This window comes from Aotus nancymaae, unplaced genomic scaffold, assembly GCF_030222135.1.
Source record: "Aotus nancymaae isolate 86718 unplaced genomic scaffold, 86718_ANA_hifiasm-v0.15.2.pri h1tg000040l, whole genome shotgun sequence".
Taxonomy (NCBI): Eukaryota; Metazoa; Chordata; class Mammalia; order Primates; family Aotidae; genus Aotus; species Aotus nancymaae.
Genome location: NW_026988454.1, coordinates 37,964,286 through 37,981,069, shown reverse-complemented (window position 1 = coordinate 37,981,069; position 16,784 = coordinate 37,964,286). Strand labels below are relative to the sequence as shown.

Genomic DNA, 16,784 nt, shown 5'->3' with positions numbered 1-16,784 from the left:
TTATGTTGTTGTTTTCAGCCACTAATCAGTACCATTTTGCTAACTGGGGAATTAATACAATACTAATTGTCAAAGTCAGAAACAGATTAAACTGTATTTTGAAAGTTCTAAAGAATAGAAATTTGTAAAAGGAAAAAGACTAAAGATGGAAACACATATCTCCCACATCTTCCTATTTTAAAAATTAAAAAGAAAATAGGAGAAATAAGAGTAGAGGTGACTTTTAATAACAAAAATAGTCCATTCTCAATAATATTAATAAAGAAAAAGCAAAAATAGACTCATAAACACATAGGATTCAAAGTAACGATTCCAAGAGAAGATAATTTAGAAAAAGGCATTTAATTACAAAATTTTCTTTTAAATAAAAAATCAATGGCACGAATCACCACAAAATTATTTAAGTGATCATATCCACAGGCTGTTCTTGTAATTATATGCTAAAAATTTATGACTGTTCTCATTAACAGCATTCCCCCACCCAATTAGAGACATCAAGAGCTTCTGAGAATGTGTAATTTTTCCTAAAGTACTACTCAAAGTATCATAAACACCATTTGTGCAGCATTCATTTACATCACCTTTTATTTACTACATTCTAAACTCATAAAATATTTAACATTTCTCTATTTCATTTCTCTTATTTACAGTACAGAGGCTCATCTCTTGTCACACTATGGTTTGTGCATTAAAATCCCTGGGAATAGTACTTTTTACAACATTTTAATAAATTGACTTCGATTATTTAAAATAAGAACACAAACAAAAGCTTATTCACTCAGAAGAATAACTCTTCCAGTAGACTTATTCAGGAGTTTTTTTTAAAAAAAATCCCTCTTTAGTAAAATACATTCTTCAACCATTACTGGATTATACTATCATGCATATTTATAATGCTAATATGACAACACATAGAGCCAGCTATGACTTTTAAAATTCCATTTAGAAGAATACAGTAGACAGAAAGTTCTTTGGCTTTCACTGCTGTTATCCATAATCCAGTTATTATTTCACATAGGTATATTTTATTTATCCTTAGTATATAAGTATTTAATGGTTCAGTAATAACTGGCAGCTTCTGACTCCTATTTTCTTGATTGCTGATACAGTTCTGTGCACATAAGTCAGATGAACTGAAAAAAAATGCAAATCACCTCCCGTGATACAGCAGGAGAAAGTGGAATGTTATTATTTGAGCAAATGATTCAGAGATGAATACTAACATTCTGTCGTGACACGAATACTGTGAAATTAGGTCTGCTTTAATGTGCTGTCTTCACAATTTGCCATACCTGGTATTTGTTATCTTTTTGGTCGAAATGCAAACCTAACGGGCAAAGGGCAGATGTGAGGAGGTAACAGAGGTGAGAGAGCATATATTACAGTATATATGATTTTACCAAGTGGGAAGAGAATATATTTTCACATATTTTAAAAAACAACAATGTCACATCTGGACACATTCCACAGAGCATATGACAACTGCTCATAAGCTAATTAAGCCTCATTACTCTCACTCCAGAAGTTTTTTTTCTAATAACATTAATAATAATTCATATCATTCTGGCAGCAGCACAAATCTATGACTTTTTAAGGCTTCAGAGAGTCACTCTTAAATAGGTGGGTACAGCTGCATAATAAGAGTCCTGCCATTTCTTTTATTTACACTTTTGACTCAGCAAGAATTATTACAGAAGTCTACATGGTTATCTGCAGCTTGTTACGTCCTCTACAATGGCTTTGACTTTATAACCCACTCAGCATTTGGGTTAAGCTGATATAAATCCTTCATGTAAGTATCATCATCGAGGCAGCGTTCCCCTATTAAAAGAGATGTTGTGTCAGTTTAATACAGCAGGTAGACTGGCATGCAATTTTAAACTGAAGCTTAATTATTTACGTCTTAAGTCTTGGACTTAAAAATACTTCTCATTCTACTTTGGGAGGCTGAGGTGGGCAGAATGCTTGAGATCAGGAGTTCCCAGCCTGGGCAACATAATGAAACCCTGTCTCTACAAAAGATACAAAAATTAGCTGGGCATGGTGGCTTGCACCTGTAGTCCCAGCTACTCAGGAGGCTAAGGTAAGAGGATGTCTTGAGCTCGGGAGATGGAGGTTGTAGTGAGCCAAGACTGTGCCACTGTACTCCAACCTGGGTGACAGAAGCAGAAACTGTTGCCAAAAAAAAAAGAAAAACGAAAACAAAACAAACTTCTCATTCTTTCCTGTTTCCCACAATATTATAAGAATTGGCCAACAATTGGAAAAGTGAATCTGGTAGTCTTTCTCTAAATGAATAGGTTTCAAATTAATTTAGGAAGCTGAAAATACTTCATATGATTGGCTTTTAAATGATTCCTTAAAAGCTTATTCACCTTATTAGGAGGGGCAATGGTTTTGAATTCACCTAAGAAAGTACACTTAATTCCTAAGATCCAACGTAAAATTAAAAATGGAATATATTAGTATTTAAATGCCCTTTACTAATAGAGCTAACAAGTCCAGGTTTCTAGTGTTGTGGCCTATTTAAGAATGAACCTTTACATTCCTATATTTCAATATTTACTAACATTTGTAAGTCCCCAAAAAAATTCTATAAAATGTATTGTAAAATTAATTACGACTTTGAATTTAACATTATCTCATTTATTTCTTAACAATTTTACCTTTACCATTTCCAAGAGTCAAAAAAAAAGAGAAAGTTTATTTTAAATTTTTTAAAAGAGATGAGTAAGACTCCCTGATAATTACAAAAGGGTAAAATATAAAACATGGTCAAAATTCATTCATTCCATTTTTTTAATTACTGATGTGAATTTTGAGTATGTGTGCATATGCATAAAATTTAGCAGGAAATCAACTATGGTAAATGTAAAACTGCTTTTACTAAAGATATCTAATACTATACTATAATAAAGTGTAATGTCAGCCTTACATAGGCTCAAGTACTTCCTTTACTATGTGACATAAGTATATTAAAAAGAAGAAAATTTTGAAAAACTTGTATCATTAACCATTCCAGTAGTTATTCTTATGGTACAGGAAACCTGCCTTTGCTGAAATTGAACATTGATGGGCATATGTACAGAAGGAGCTCAAACAGAGCCTGAAGAGAAAGGTCAAACCATTAAAAAAAATCCACAATATTTAGCAACTAACTAAAGCATGGTATATTTTACTTCTAATTTCCTATTCTTCCGCTAAAGACAAAAATAATAACTGCTGGCAATGTTAAATCAGCATATAGAATGCAAAGAGAAAAAAAATGTGCTTACCTATATTTCCTCCAATTTCATACAAAAAAACTTCTCCTATCCTGAGAGTCTGGGCAACCCCACTATGAGGGACAAAACAAACTGATTAGTTGTATCATCAAACAGCTTGCAAGTAAATCATTTTAATGTGCTTGGGGAATTCTGGCTGGTATGGAAAATTCATAACTTAGACACAGTGTAATTATCTATACATTTGTATTTTCCCATCTGTTAAATGTACCCAATAGGTAATAAAAGTGTCACACCTGTAAATTAAAATAAGCAAATGGAATTGTACGACTGAAGGCAAAATAGTAAATCAGCATCCAAATTTGTAAAATTCAAAAGAAAATTTAATGCAACATTTCAGCTGCCAATCAAATTATTAATATGATTATCCACTTTGTATACAAGCCAAAATGGTCCTCATAAAACTATTAAAAGAAATGTTTCCACCTTAGTTTTGACATGCTTATTCAATAAGTATTTATCATGAGTTTGCTGTGCTGACAACTCCAATAGTGTGCAAGATGCAGATAAAGAATAAGACACGTTTCTGGCTGGATGCGGTGGCTCACACTTGTAATCTCAACACTTTGGGAGACCGAGGCAGGTGGATCGCTTAAGCCCAGGAGTTTGGGACCAGCCTGGGCAACATGCATCTCTACCAAAAATACAAAAAATTAATCTAGGTATGATAGTGTGTGCCTGTGATCCTAGATACTCTGGAGGCTGAGGTGGGAGGACTGCTTGAGCCCAGGAGATGGACGTTGCAGTGAGCTGAGATTGCACCACTGCACTCCAGCCTGGGTGACAGAACGAGACTCTGTCTTCAAAAAGAAAAAAAAAAAAAAAAAGAACAAGCATGCTCCTCTGTTGGCTGTGCAAATGAGGGTGGCATAGACCCCCAGAGTGGAAGTAAATTATGTCATTACAAAGACTGAACTTTTACCAAGCAGGTCATGTTTAAAGATTTACACTCTTCAAAGAATAAACTGTTCAAGAACATTAGGTTCAAACTTAAAAATTGGTAAAATTCAGTGGCTTTCAAATCTTTCTGCACAACAAACCTGAGAAACCTGCTAAAAATTCACATTGAGAACTGTAGAAACTCAGATGTAACTTGTCTAGGCTGAAGCCCAAGAAATTGCTTTTTAAATTATCTAGAGTGGATTCTGAAGCATGGCAAGGTTAGTGGACAAATGAGATAAGGGCCTGAAGACACACTCTCTGGAACTGGGAAGAGAAGATCAGGTCTGACTTGCATTCAAGCCATGAGGAAGGACATGGTATGGCAGCAGCGCTCCTCACCACCCATGAAACGGCTCAACTGGTTCTCCTCTTTTCTCTCCCCGCCCTGTGTGTCTAGAACTGGACACTCACAGCTGTCTGGGCCCTCATGCTATGTTCAACCTGCTATGCTGCATCTGATCCACTTTTTTTCCAACCAGGATGTGGGTTTATCTTTTTTTTTTTTTTTTTTTTTGGAGACAGAGTCTCACTCAGTCACCAGGCGCCAGGCTGGAGTGCAGTGGCGTGACCTCAGCTCACTGCAACCTCCGCCTCCTGGGTTCAAGCAATTCTCCTGGCTCAGCCTCCCTAGTAGCTGGGACTACAGGTGCACACCACCACACCCAGCTAATTTTTTTGTATTTTTAGTAGACAGGGTTTCACCATGTTTGCCAGGATGGTCTCCATCTCTTGACCTCATGATCCGCCCGCCTCGGCCTCCCAAAGTGCTGGGATTACAGGCATGAGCCACCGCGCCCGGCCCGGTTTATCTTTTAAATTAAATAATTTAATAATTATTATTTTTGTTTTCAACCTAGTACATAACACAATCAACCATGGGTCTAAAGAGCCTACCACACCTTTGTACAGCCGGTTACACACACGTTGCCGTGTAATGGCTAGGGTGGTAAAATGATTCCTGTTTTACAGATGAGAAAGTGGAAGCTCAGGGAGGTTCAGGGACGTGCCCTTGGTACATAATTCATGCATGGAGAAGTCAGCATCCCTGTTTCTGTGAAAGCCAAATTGAATGTTTCAGGAGACTTGATTTAAAGAAAAAAATCTAGTTAGATATTGCTCTCAGATTGATTCTCAAGTATCTGTGTTCCATTTTAAAGAAACAGGAACTAGATTTCCTAGTATACACAGACTTTTGTGTAATGTTAATCAACAAATTCATCATTAAAAGAATGAGAGCATGACTGGTGGCAAGAATGGCAAAGGCTGGTATCTACTAAGTCAAGGTAGGAAGCAGAGAGGAAGTGGACCGACTTTGCAGAAGCTGTTAGACACTGTAGGGGGCAGAGACATCTGAGATCTTCCAATTGCCCCCAGGACATAATCCCCCCAAAGCCGTCTACTCTCAGACTGTGCACTAGTGCTTCCCAGATCTATGATGCTCTGAGATCCTCCAGCCAGTGTGGAGAATGGTTAAAGGACTGCCTTTGGAGTGAGACCACAGACTTAGAATTCCAGCTCTCTACCACCTATGAAAAACATGTGACCTTGCAAATCTCCGTTTTCATACCAGTGAAACAGACGTAACAATAGCACTTACTTCAGAGTGCTGTTCTGAGGGAAGTTTACACAGGTTTATTGAAGCCTGGATATTACCAATGAGCCTCTCTCTCATTTCATCACCATCTGTTAGCTGCACAGATTCATCCTTTCTCCCAATTTATAAACACTGAGGGAAGGTACTTTAAAATGTATGTTTATATCTCCCCTTCCAATTATGGTACCAAAAGTATTTAATATGTTTCTGTTCTGTTTAAGGCCCTGTGCTAAAACTGAAACATATTAATTATTTCTAGTACAATATATTAAAATTGGAGAGGCTTTGGCAGAAAGCTTGACTGAAGCCCCCAAACGTTAGAATGAGGAGGTTAAGACCAAGACAGAGTATTCATAAACTAAAATGACAATGACCTGGATGTCCCTCTGGCTTTTTTTTTTTTTTTAAGATGGTGTTTTGCTCTTGATGTCCAGGCTGGAGTGCAATGGTGCGATCTTGGCTCACCACAACCTCTGCCTCCCAGGTTCAAGCAATTCTCCTGCTTCAGCCTCCCGAGTAGCTGGGATTATAGGCATGCGCCACCACACCCGGCTAATTTTTTGTTTCTTTAGTGGAGACGGGGTTTTTCCATGTTGGTCAGGTCTCAAACTTCCAACCTCAGGTGATCTGCCCTCCTTGGCCTCCCAAAGTACTGGATTACAGGCGTAAGCCATCTTACCTGGCCAATGCCCCTCTGTTTTTAAACATTTAGTTTATTTCAATAAATGAAAATGAGGGTAGAGGAGGCATAAAAACATGATTTTAGCTAAAGGAAAGAATTCAAAGGGCCAAACCTGAAAATTCAATATACTTGTTAGAATCTCTAAAATTTAAGAGAAGACACTGCAAAGTGTTTTGGAAAGGGCATACTCTAATATAGTGAGAGGGATGCTAGCAGCTTTCAGACAACTCTCTCTGCCCAGTCAACCCCAAAATATAGATGAAGGGCCTGTTGTCCCTAATGAGGAAGGTATGTTCTCCCCCTGAGACTTCAGCACTCAAAGGCCTGGCTGTCCTCTTTCAATTCTTTATGTTTGTTTGCTTTTAAATTTGAGCAATTAAAAATTCATTATATTTCATAGAAAAAGTTGTGTCTTTATTTTAAAATGCCACTGCATCCTAATTAGTAATTTTCCTTACAGTCTACAAACAGTAATGAGCCTCCAATCAACAGATCCTGGAAAGAATATTGAGGGGTCTCACTTGGCAATCCCATCTTAGGCCCAGTGAAGGAATGCTCAGAAATCCTGCTTACATTAGGCTCCATCTGAACACAAACCACATCAAATGAACTAAATTCACTCCAACGGTCGAATGGTTAAGTCTGCTGTTCTCTTCTGCTGGGAAGACAATATTTTTAAGCATTTCATACTACCCCACAATTTAAAAAAAAAAAAGCAGCAGCGAAGGGGAGAGAGAGAGAGCAAGTGAGTTATGGCATGGAATAATTAACACAAAACAGGCCTCTACCTTTCTTGGCTGAGAAACCTGGCAAGTACATCACTGGCTCTTAGTTCTTCAGTTAGCTGTATTGCCATGGAAACTTTCGAAAGATGGGGAGCTTGTACTCGAATCACTCCCTGAGGAACGTCAGCCTGCAAAGCAATAATGACACTGGAACAAAGCTGGCAGCAGCTGGAACGTGTAACTCTACAATGCATTATATAGTAAGTGTGCTTAACTACTACGCATTTTACTTCACTACATAAAAACCTTAACTACTGTATAATGTAATTTGCTAAATTACATCAAACCTCAAATATCCTCTTAATGGTGATAGGGGAACTTTATAATGCCTGTGCAGTAATGCTTAATTATTTTTAAAGATGTAAAGAATGACAGCAATAACCATTACTGCCATATTAAGTGCTGATTTCTGAGTATTATCTACTAGAGGGTACTTTTTCATGTAGCAATTTATGAAATTGAATCAGAAAGAAGTTACTTTGTGTGCTATTGCAGTATGTGCATTTTAAAACTCCTCCTGGACATTCACAAAATTTCACAAAAAATTTTTGTCTCTGAATGTTTTATAAAAAAGAAACATACTTATCTATTTATATTATGTCTGCTCCCCATTTGGTTAGTGAGCTCATGTTTTTAGCTATATGCTTTGAACTTACAATGACCACTTCTAAATATTTTGCCCATGGATGAGAAAAACATTTTATGGATTCGAGGATACCAGTGAATGTTTATGAGGTTTGTAATACCAAAATGTCAGCTATAGCATTAGAAATATTAGGCTTAATTCCTAAATGGTTTTGCTAAAATAAATACTATTATTTATAACCATTGTGACTTAGGACAAACAGCACACCCAAAAATCATGTTTAAAAGATAATGCTTTAAATAATACAAATACCCTGTTCAATTGAACCAAAATTTATTGAGCATCTACTGAGTACCAGATATTGTGCTAGGTTTACTTACCTAGTAATAAATAAAAAACAAGTCATTTATTGCATACTATTATTTTGTGCCCACAGTATCATGTCTTTTTTTTTTTAATTTACATGGTCTTGTTTTTTAAAAAATAAACATCTCAGGAGTTTGAGACTAGCCTGGCCAACATGGCGAAACCTGTATCTACTAAAAATACAAAAATTAGCTGGGTGTGGTGGTGCCCATCTGTAATCCCAGCTACTAAGGAGGCTAAGTTAGGAGAATTGCTTGAACACTGGAGGTGAAGGTTGCAGTGAGCCGAAACCGCGCCACCGCACTCCAGCCTGGGAGACAGAGTGAGACTCCAACTCAAAAAAATAAAAAAGAAAAAGTAAACCAGTAACATAAATAAACATCAAGCAGAGATATACAACAGATGCCATTAATTTATTTCGAAGTTCAACAAAAATAATATACCTTTAGAATCGGGCTCTATAAAAATGTAGGTGCCCTAAAAGATTTAATATTGTTCCTCAGTAATATCAGAGATTTAGTGTGGGAATAATAAGGGAAAGAAGCAACACTATATAAGACTGTACAGTGAGCCTGAAATTGTGTAAGGCCATGGACTGCAAACAACAGCTAGACCTGCAACAGTATCACAAAGGACCTGACCACCAACCTCAGAAATCCTGCCGCAGAGTGGGTGGTGCCCCACCTGCCTCCTTCCTCTGACCAATCAGTGAAGGGCCACAGAGACACTACTCCAAACCTGAACAAAGATAGACAAAGCTTTTCAGGACCTCACACTCATGATTTTGCTGGACGAACCTTGGTCATAGCATCCTCATCTAACTTGTCTTGCAGGATGTATTATGCTCAATTCAATCCGTGAAGGACAACCTAATTCCAACCTTCCAATTCCAAGCCCCCAATTCCCACCTGTACCCAAACCCCTCAATTCCTGCTTCATCTTTCTATCCAGCCTAAATCCTTGGCTTGGTTTTTTGACTTCTTGATATATTTAGTCTAGTCTATGACCTTGATCTCATACCTAGGATACAAGTGTAATTCCCCTTTGTCCTTGATTCTGTGACAGGCTTTATTTTCATTTGTAACACTTTGGAAAACATGCTGCTTCTTGCAATGGATGGGGCATTTCAGGTGGTAAAAAACAGTTATTAAATCAATGGTGTAACATACAACTCGGGGACTCCATGAACTTCTCCCTTGGGTTTAAACTCTAGGTTATTTTTCACTATGGCCATTTAACCTATTAGCATGGCTTGACTTATCTGTCACCTCATAGGAGGTAGAAAATAATAAATGGCATAGACACCTTGAACATTAGACCGAAAATTGTAATAGCAACATCTGAAGCATTGAGACTATACTCACAAAACCCCAATCCACCTTGTCTACTCAGTAAGCACAACAATATTGGTATTCTGGAGTCTGTAAGTTTATCATTACTATTATTACTATTGTTTTGTAGAGGGAGCTGAATGGCAGGCTAGGGTTTTCAGATAGCCATGTGCTTTATATTGAGGTTAAAAGCTAGGTGATCCCGGTTAAGTCACAGTGTCAAACATATACGAGGTTCTGTTTGATAGAAGTATCAGGAACAGAAATTGCTCCCACAATCACCTCTTACGCAGCCCTAGAATATCAAAAAGGCAGCCAAACCTACACTGACACTGAAAGTGAAGATGACTGGATTAAGTTTTTATATACAGAGAGTCCACAATAAATGAGTTGCAAAACCAAAATGATTCAGAAAATATATTCCCATAGAGAGTTCAGGGATATGGCAATCTTAGCTCCCTGCCCTTTCCCCCACTTTTTCTTGTAGCATCCTCTACTGTTTGAATTTTTAAAAAAAGGCCCGTCAGCACTCCAAGCTTTCCTATCTTTGTGTATGTTCTACTCCCCCTCCCAAATATCTCTCTGTTAACCATTTTTCAAGGCTCAGCTCAAACATCTCAACATCCATGGAACCTTCCATGCTACACAGGGTCAAAAAAAAAAAAAAAAAAAAAAACCTCTTCATTCCACTGACTCTCCTTCATAAGGACCCTACTACATGACACCTGTATTTTGGTTGTATGCCATGTATCTGACTCATATCTGTAGCCACCCATCAATATTTATTGATTAAATGAATCATTCAAAAATACTTATTTTTACTAACAATGATAACATAAACAAAGTAAAATTTCTCTAGTATAAAAGAAAGTATGCCAAGGGGTATCTATTTCCTTAATGGCAAAAATAATAATAATAATAATAATAATCTTAGAAACACTGTCTAAAAGAAACAAGTTAAGGTGCCTCTATCCACCACATGGTATTCCCTCCACTACCAAGAAAAAACAGGAAGGGAAGGGAAGCAGAGAAAAGGAATTAAGTATGCTACAAGAGATAATTCAGTCACTTACTTCTGTAGAGAGCCAAAGAGGAAAGCCAGAGTTACCAACATTAGCATGCACCTGCTTGAGGATGTAGCCTATTTTCCCCTCCAACACATCTTAGGAAGAGCTAAATGTATTAGTCTCTTCTCATGCTGCTATGAAAAAATATCCAAGACTGGGTAACTTATAAAGAAAAGAGGTCTAACTGATTCACAGTTCTGTATGGCTACGGAGGCCTCAGGAAACTTATGATCATGGCAGAAGGCATATCTTCACAGGGCGGCAGAAGAGAGAAATGTCAAGCAAAGGGGGAGAAGTTCCTTATAAAACCATCGGATCTCAAGAGAACTCACTCACTATCACAAGAACAGCAGCATGGGGGTTGCCACCCCATGATTCAATTACTTCCCGACAGGTGCCTCCCACAACACATGGGGATTATGGGAACTACAATTCAAGATGAGATTTGGGTGGGGACCCAGCCAAACCATATCATTCCATCCCCAGCTCCTCCCAAATCTCATGTCCTCACATTTCAAAACACAGTCATGCCTTTCCAACAGTCCCCCAAAGTCTTAACTCATTCCAACATTTACCCAAAAGTCCAAGTCCAAGGCCTCATCTGAGACAAGGCAAGTCTCTCCAGCCTATGAGCCTGCAAAATCAAAAGGAAGTTAGTTACTTCCCAGAAACAATGGGGTACAGGCATTGGGCAAATGCTCCCATCCCAAATGGGAGAAATTTGCCAAAACGAGGGGTGGCTACAGGCCCCATGCAAGTCCGAAATCCAACAGAGAAGTCACCTTTTTTTTTTTTTTGCAATGGAGTCTCACTTTGTCACCCAGGCTGGAGTGTAGTGGTACCATCTCAGCTCACTACAGCCTCCACCTCCTGGGTTTAAGTGATTCTCCTGCCTCAGCCTCCCGAGAAGCTGGGATTACAGGTCAATGCCACCATGCCCAACTAATTTTTATACTTTTAGTAGAGATGGGGTTTCACCATGTTGGCCACTGGTCTCGAACTCCTGACCTCAAGTGATCCACCTGCCTCGGCCTCCCAGAGTGCTGGGATTACAGACATGAGCCACTGCGCCTGGCCTAACCACATCTTAAAGTTCTAAAATGATCTTCTTTGACTCCATGTCTCACATCCAGGTCATGCTGATACAAGAGGTGGGTTCCCACAGCCTTGGGTAGCTCTGCCCCTTGGGTGGCTTTGCAGGGTACAGTCCCGCTCCTGGTTGCTTTCACAGGCTGGTGTTGACTGTCTGCAGCCTTTCCAGGCACACAGTGCCAGCTGTCAGTGGATCTACCATTCTAGGGTCTGAAGGACAATGGCCCTCTTCTCGTAGCTCCACTAGGCAGTGTCCCCATAGGGACTATGCATGGGGGCTCCAACCCTGCATCTCCCTTCTGCACTGCCTTGGCAGCAGTTCTCCACAAGGGTTCTGCTCCTGCAGCAAACTTCTGCCTGGACATCCAGGCATTTCCACATATCCTCTGAAATCTAAGTGGAGGTTCCCAAATGTGAATTCTTGACTTCTGTGTACCCACAGACTCAACACCACATGTAAGCTCCCAAGGCTTGGGGCTTGCACCCTCTGAAGTTATGGCCCCTTTTAGCCATGGCCGGAGGTGAAGCAGCTGGGATGCAGGGCTCCATGTCCCCAAGGCTGTGTAGAGCAGGGGGGCCCTGGGCCTGGGCCAGGAAACCAGTTTTCCCTCTTAGGCCTTGAAGGTCTCTGGCCTTGGAGACATTTTTCCCACTGTCTTGGTGATTAACATTCGGCTCCTCATTACTTCTCCAAATTTCTGCAGTAGGATTGAACTCCTCCCAAGAAAATGAGTTCTTATTTACTATAGCATTGTCAGGCTGCAAATTTTCTAAACTTTTATGCTCTGCTTCCCCTTGAATGCTTTGCCGCTTAGAAATTTCTTCCACCCGATACCCTAAATCACCTCTCTCAAGTTCAAAGTTCCACAGATCCCTAGGGCCAGGGCAAACTGCCACCAGTTTCTTTGCTAAAGCATAGCAAGAATCACCCTTATTCCAGTTGCCAACAAGTTCCTCATCTCCATCTGTGACCACCTCAGCCTGGACTTCATTGTCCATATCACTATCAGCATTTTGGTCAAGGCCATTCAACAAATCTCTAGGAAGTTCCAAACTTTCCCACATCTTCCTGTCTTCTGAACCCTGTAAGCCTCTAGGAAGTTCCAAACTCTTTCACATTGTCCTGTCTTCTTCTGAGCCCTCCAAACTGCTCTGACCTCTGCCTGTTACCCAGTTACAAAGTCACTTCCACATTTTCAGGTATCTTTATAGCAGCACTCCACTCTACCGGTACCAACATCTGTATTAGTTGGGGTTCTCTAAAGGGATAGAACTAATAGCATAGGTGTATATATGAAGGGGAGTTTATTAAGGAGTATTGACTTACATAATCCCAAAGTGAAATCCCACAATAGGATCTGCAAGCTGAGGACCAAGGAAGCCGGTCCAAGTACCAAAACCTCAAATGTAGGGAAGCTGACAGTGCAGCCTTCAGGCTGTGGCTGAAAGCCAGAGAGTACCTGGCAAACCACTGGTGTAAGTCTAAGAGTCCAAACATTGAAGAACTTGGAGTCCAATATTCAAGAGCAGGAAGCATCCAGCACAGGAGAAAGACTAAAAACCAGAAGACTCAGCAAGTCTGCTCTTTCCACTTTCTTCTGCCTGCTTTTATTCTAGCCATTCTGGCAGCTGATTAGATGGTGCCCACCAAGATAGAGGGTGGGTCTGCCTTTCCTAGTCCACTGACCCAAATATTAATCTCCTTTTGCAATCCCCTCACAAACACGCCCAGGAACAATACTTTACGTCCTTCAATCCAATCAAGTTTACACTCAGTATTGACCATCACACGAAGAAGGCCTCTAATAATATGACCACAAGCCCATGCTTTCTAAATGAGCTCAGGTACCATAGCTTTGGGGGGTATGCCCATGCTTCCTTAAGAAATGAGGCATTGAGTTCAGGGTGGTATCAGGACTTGCACAGAAAGCACCACATCTGACAAAGGAATCTAGGATCTTTCCGATAGTTAAGAGTTTTAATAGAAGAGTCCCAAGATACTAGCTTCTGGGGGCAATTGGGAGTTTTCACAGATATGTGTAATGTTAGGTAATTGACGTATTATGGGGTACACAGGCTGGTTTTTGCCAATATGGGAAGCGGCATGAGTACTCTCCCACAGATTCTGTCTGCCTATGAAATAAAACATTTCCCACATCCCCTTCTCTCAATGATCAGGAGATGAGGCTAAGCCACCTTTGTCTCAGCAAGAACCCTTCCCAAACTGCAAGCTGTAATCATTTTGACTCATTTCACATAGAGCTGGAATCAATGTACTTGAAAAGCATTCCATGAAACCAACAATGGTACATGGTTTTCATTAAACCTTCCTAGGCTGACATTCCCTGACCACTAGAGAACCTGTATTCTATAGCAGGGGGAGAGAGAAAGTGTGTGTGTAGTTTGTGTGTCTATGGGATATGAACATTTCTCAGCTTCTTTATTTCTGTAGTAATTCATCCCATCCAAATTCTTACAACAATACAGAGATTGACAGTTTGATTCAACATGGATCTACAAAGCTCTTTATCTCTGTAGAAGAAATGAGTTTAACCAGTATATGTAATGGTAAAGCTGAAGAGTTTAAAGTGGTTTTTGGGAAGTTTTTGCTGGATATCTTGACAAGGAAGGCCAAATGATATTTACGAAGATAATAAACAAATCATGCCCAAGCTGTCATTTAAATGGTGTATGGCAACCACTATTACGTACTAGAATCATGCTGTATTGAATACTGAAGCTATTAGTATACTAATTGCATTGAGCTGCCAAGCTTTGAAAAGACACAACATGCCTGATCATTAAGCCAGTCTGTTCTTAACTTGAGCCATAATAACGGAATCTGTACACAGTATGATCTTTGTGACCTTTCTATTTCACATGTTTTAATCTAAAGTTGGGACTCTGTCCCCTGAATTTGTTTTCCATTGGGATAGGGATGACTGCACTTGTGAACTGTAATTATGTGATGTATCACAGGACTGGAAGAGAGCAGTTTTTGACTAACATACCATCAAAGAAAAGTCACAAGGGATTTCACAACTTCAAGACTGTTAATTTCTTATGCATGCAAAGATTATTGTAATAGAGAAAATGATCTCATATGGTCTTCACATGTTTTACATAATGAACTAAAGTTTGTATTTCTAAATCTGATTTTATTATTATCTGGTTAAATAGCAATTTTAGCATTTTTCATAAGGTACACATAAACACTGCATTGCTCATACTTTTGCATGCTAGAGATTAGAAATTTAATGTCAGACCTGTAGAAGAGACATTAATTTCTTTTTCATTAAAAGCTAATTTAAATGTAAAGCTGACATTTTTTAATGCTACAGAAATCCTTCTTTATCTTCAAAAGGGCAAATTGGAAATACAGCCTTTTCAAAAAGAAGGCCAGATATAACACATATTTTAGAAAATTAAACAGGGACATTTTAGCAAGGTATCTTAAACTAAAATGGCATATTCATCACCCTAGTCTGAACTGACAATACTGGGAAGTGGTGATATAAAAGGAAATCTCTACTATCTTGAACTATGTGCTAATTATAATTGGATCTTTGTTATCCAAATGCCTTAAACTTTTATCCAACTCACAGATTCAGAGGATTTTCAAGAAGGGCTTAAAATAACTTCCACAGTTAATAAGCATTTAATTTCCAATGAAATAAGTTCTAATATTTTTTCTTTTAATATGGTATTTTTATGCACTATTAAAAATCAGGGAATGTCATAAAAAGAAACAAGATTTTGTGTTTGATATTGTAATTTGATTTTCCACATGGGTTCCCAAGTAAATCCAGACACTGTTTCCAGACCTAAAACAGATGCTGGAAACAATACCTGCAACAATGCTTTGCAATGAGAACCATTCAGTGAAATCAGAGATGCAATTTTAAACAGAATTGTGCATAAAGGCACACAACTCTGGCCACAAACAACTCAGCATCTACACTGCATTGCTGCCAATGCCAGGATTCTTCCCACAGCAGCAACAGATTTCTTTTTCATATCCATAGCCCTACACTTTAAAATGTGACAAGATTATTCTGGAATTTTCGGCAAGTCATGTAAGCCCTCTAAAACTTGAGTTCCTCCCTGGTAAATTGAGGGTGTGACACTAGGATGTGCCTAGTCAACACTGAGATTAACCATATGGAGAAAACCCTTTGTGACCTTGACCTACGAGGTTAGATGTGGTGAGCTGAATGCCATCTTTCACAGAATCCCACAGATCCAGTCTGTGCCCTCACACTCTCATAAATGAACAGCCTCCCTTTGAGAGGTGAGCTTGAATGGCAGAAGAAAGATCATACAAACCTAAGTCACAACAACCCTGAGGCCTGGATGATTCAGCCATTCATAACCAATTGCTCATCAAAGCTGCTCCCCACATTCTTAGTAGGCGGAAATGCAGTCTGAGGTAGTTATAAGATACCTGGGATTTCCTTAAAAATTCTAAAAGGAAAAAATATGTGGGAGACAGGATGCAACAAGATCAGAAAAATGTGTTTGACTGTTGATAATAAAGGTTTTGGGGGGCTCATGTACTATTCTTTCTACTCTTGTGTGTGTTGTTTCATGATAAAATTAAATATATGTATGCATGCACACACACAAACACACCAATAGGAAGATGTAATTACCCTCCCAGTTTTTAGATAATACACACACCTAAATCCTGCCCTGGGAGATTCTGACTCAGCGGGTCTAGAGAGTCACCCAATTATGGTTTGCTTTTTGTTTTGTTCAAAAATAATATTACTAGGCCAGGTACAGTGGCTCACACCTGCAATCCCAGGTGTGAGAGGCTGAGGAGGAAAGATCACTTGAGGCCAGTGTTCGAGACCAGCCTGCGCAACATAGCAAGACCCTGTCTCTACAAAAAAGTTTAAAAATTAACCAGGGGTGGTGGTGGTACATGCCTGTAGTCCCACCAATTCATGAGGTTGAGGTGGGAGAATCCCTTGAGCCTGCAACTGTGAGGTTGCAATGAGCCATGAATGCACCATTGCACTTCGGCCTGGGTGACAAAGCAAACCCTTATCT

General features: G+C 39.2%; 1 protein-coding gene across 3 annotated transcripts in view; it reads right to left on the bottom strand.

Annotated features, from left to right (window-relative positions):
• Positions 1-323: 323 nt before the first annotated feature.
• The window catches only part of ARHGAP18 (Rho GTPase activating protein 18), a 193,862-nt gene continuing 177,401 nt past the window's right edge, over positions 324-16,784 (bottom strand). For all 3 annotated transcript variants that reach the window (XM_064360705.1, XM_064360703.1, XM_064360704.1), the window contains exons 13-15: positions 7,291-7,415; positions 3,276-3,337; positions 324-1,821 (exon numbers count right to left, since the gene is read on the bottom strand). In XM_064360705.1, coding sequence (XP_064216775.1) covers positions 1,730-1,821; positions 3,276-3,337; positions 7,291-7,415 — 279 coding nt within the window. In that variant the 3' untranslated portion in view covers positions 324-1,729. The remainder of the gene's footprint in view (positions 1,822-3,275; positions 3,338-7,290; positions 7,416-16,784) is intronic.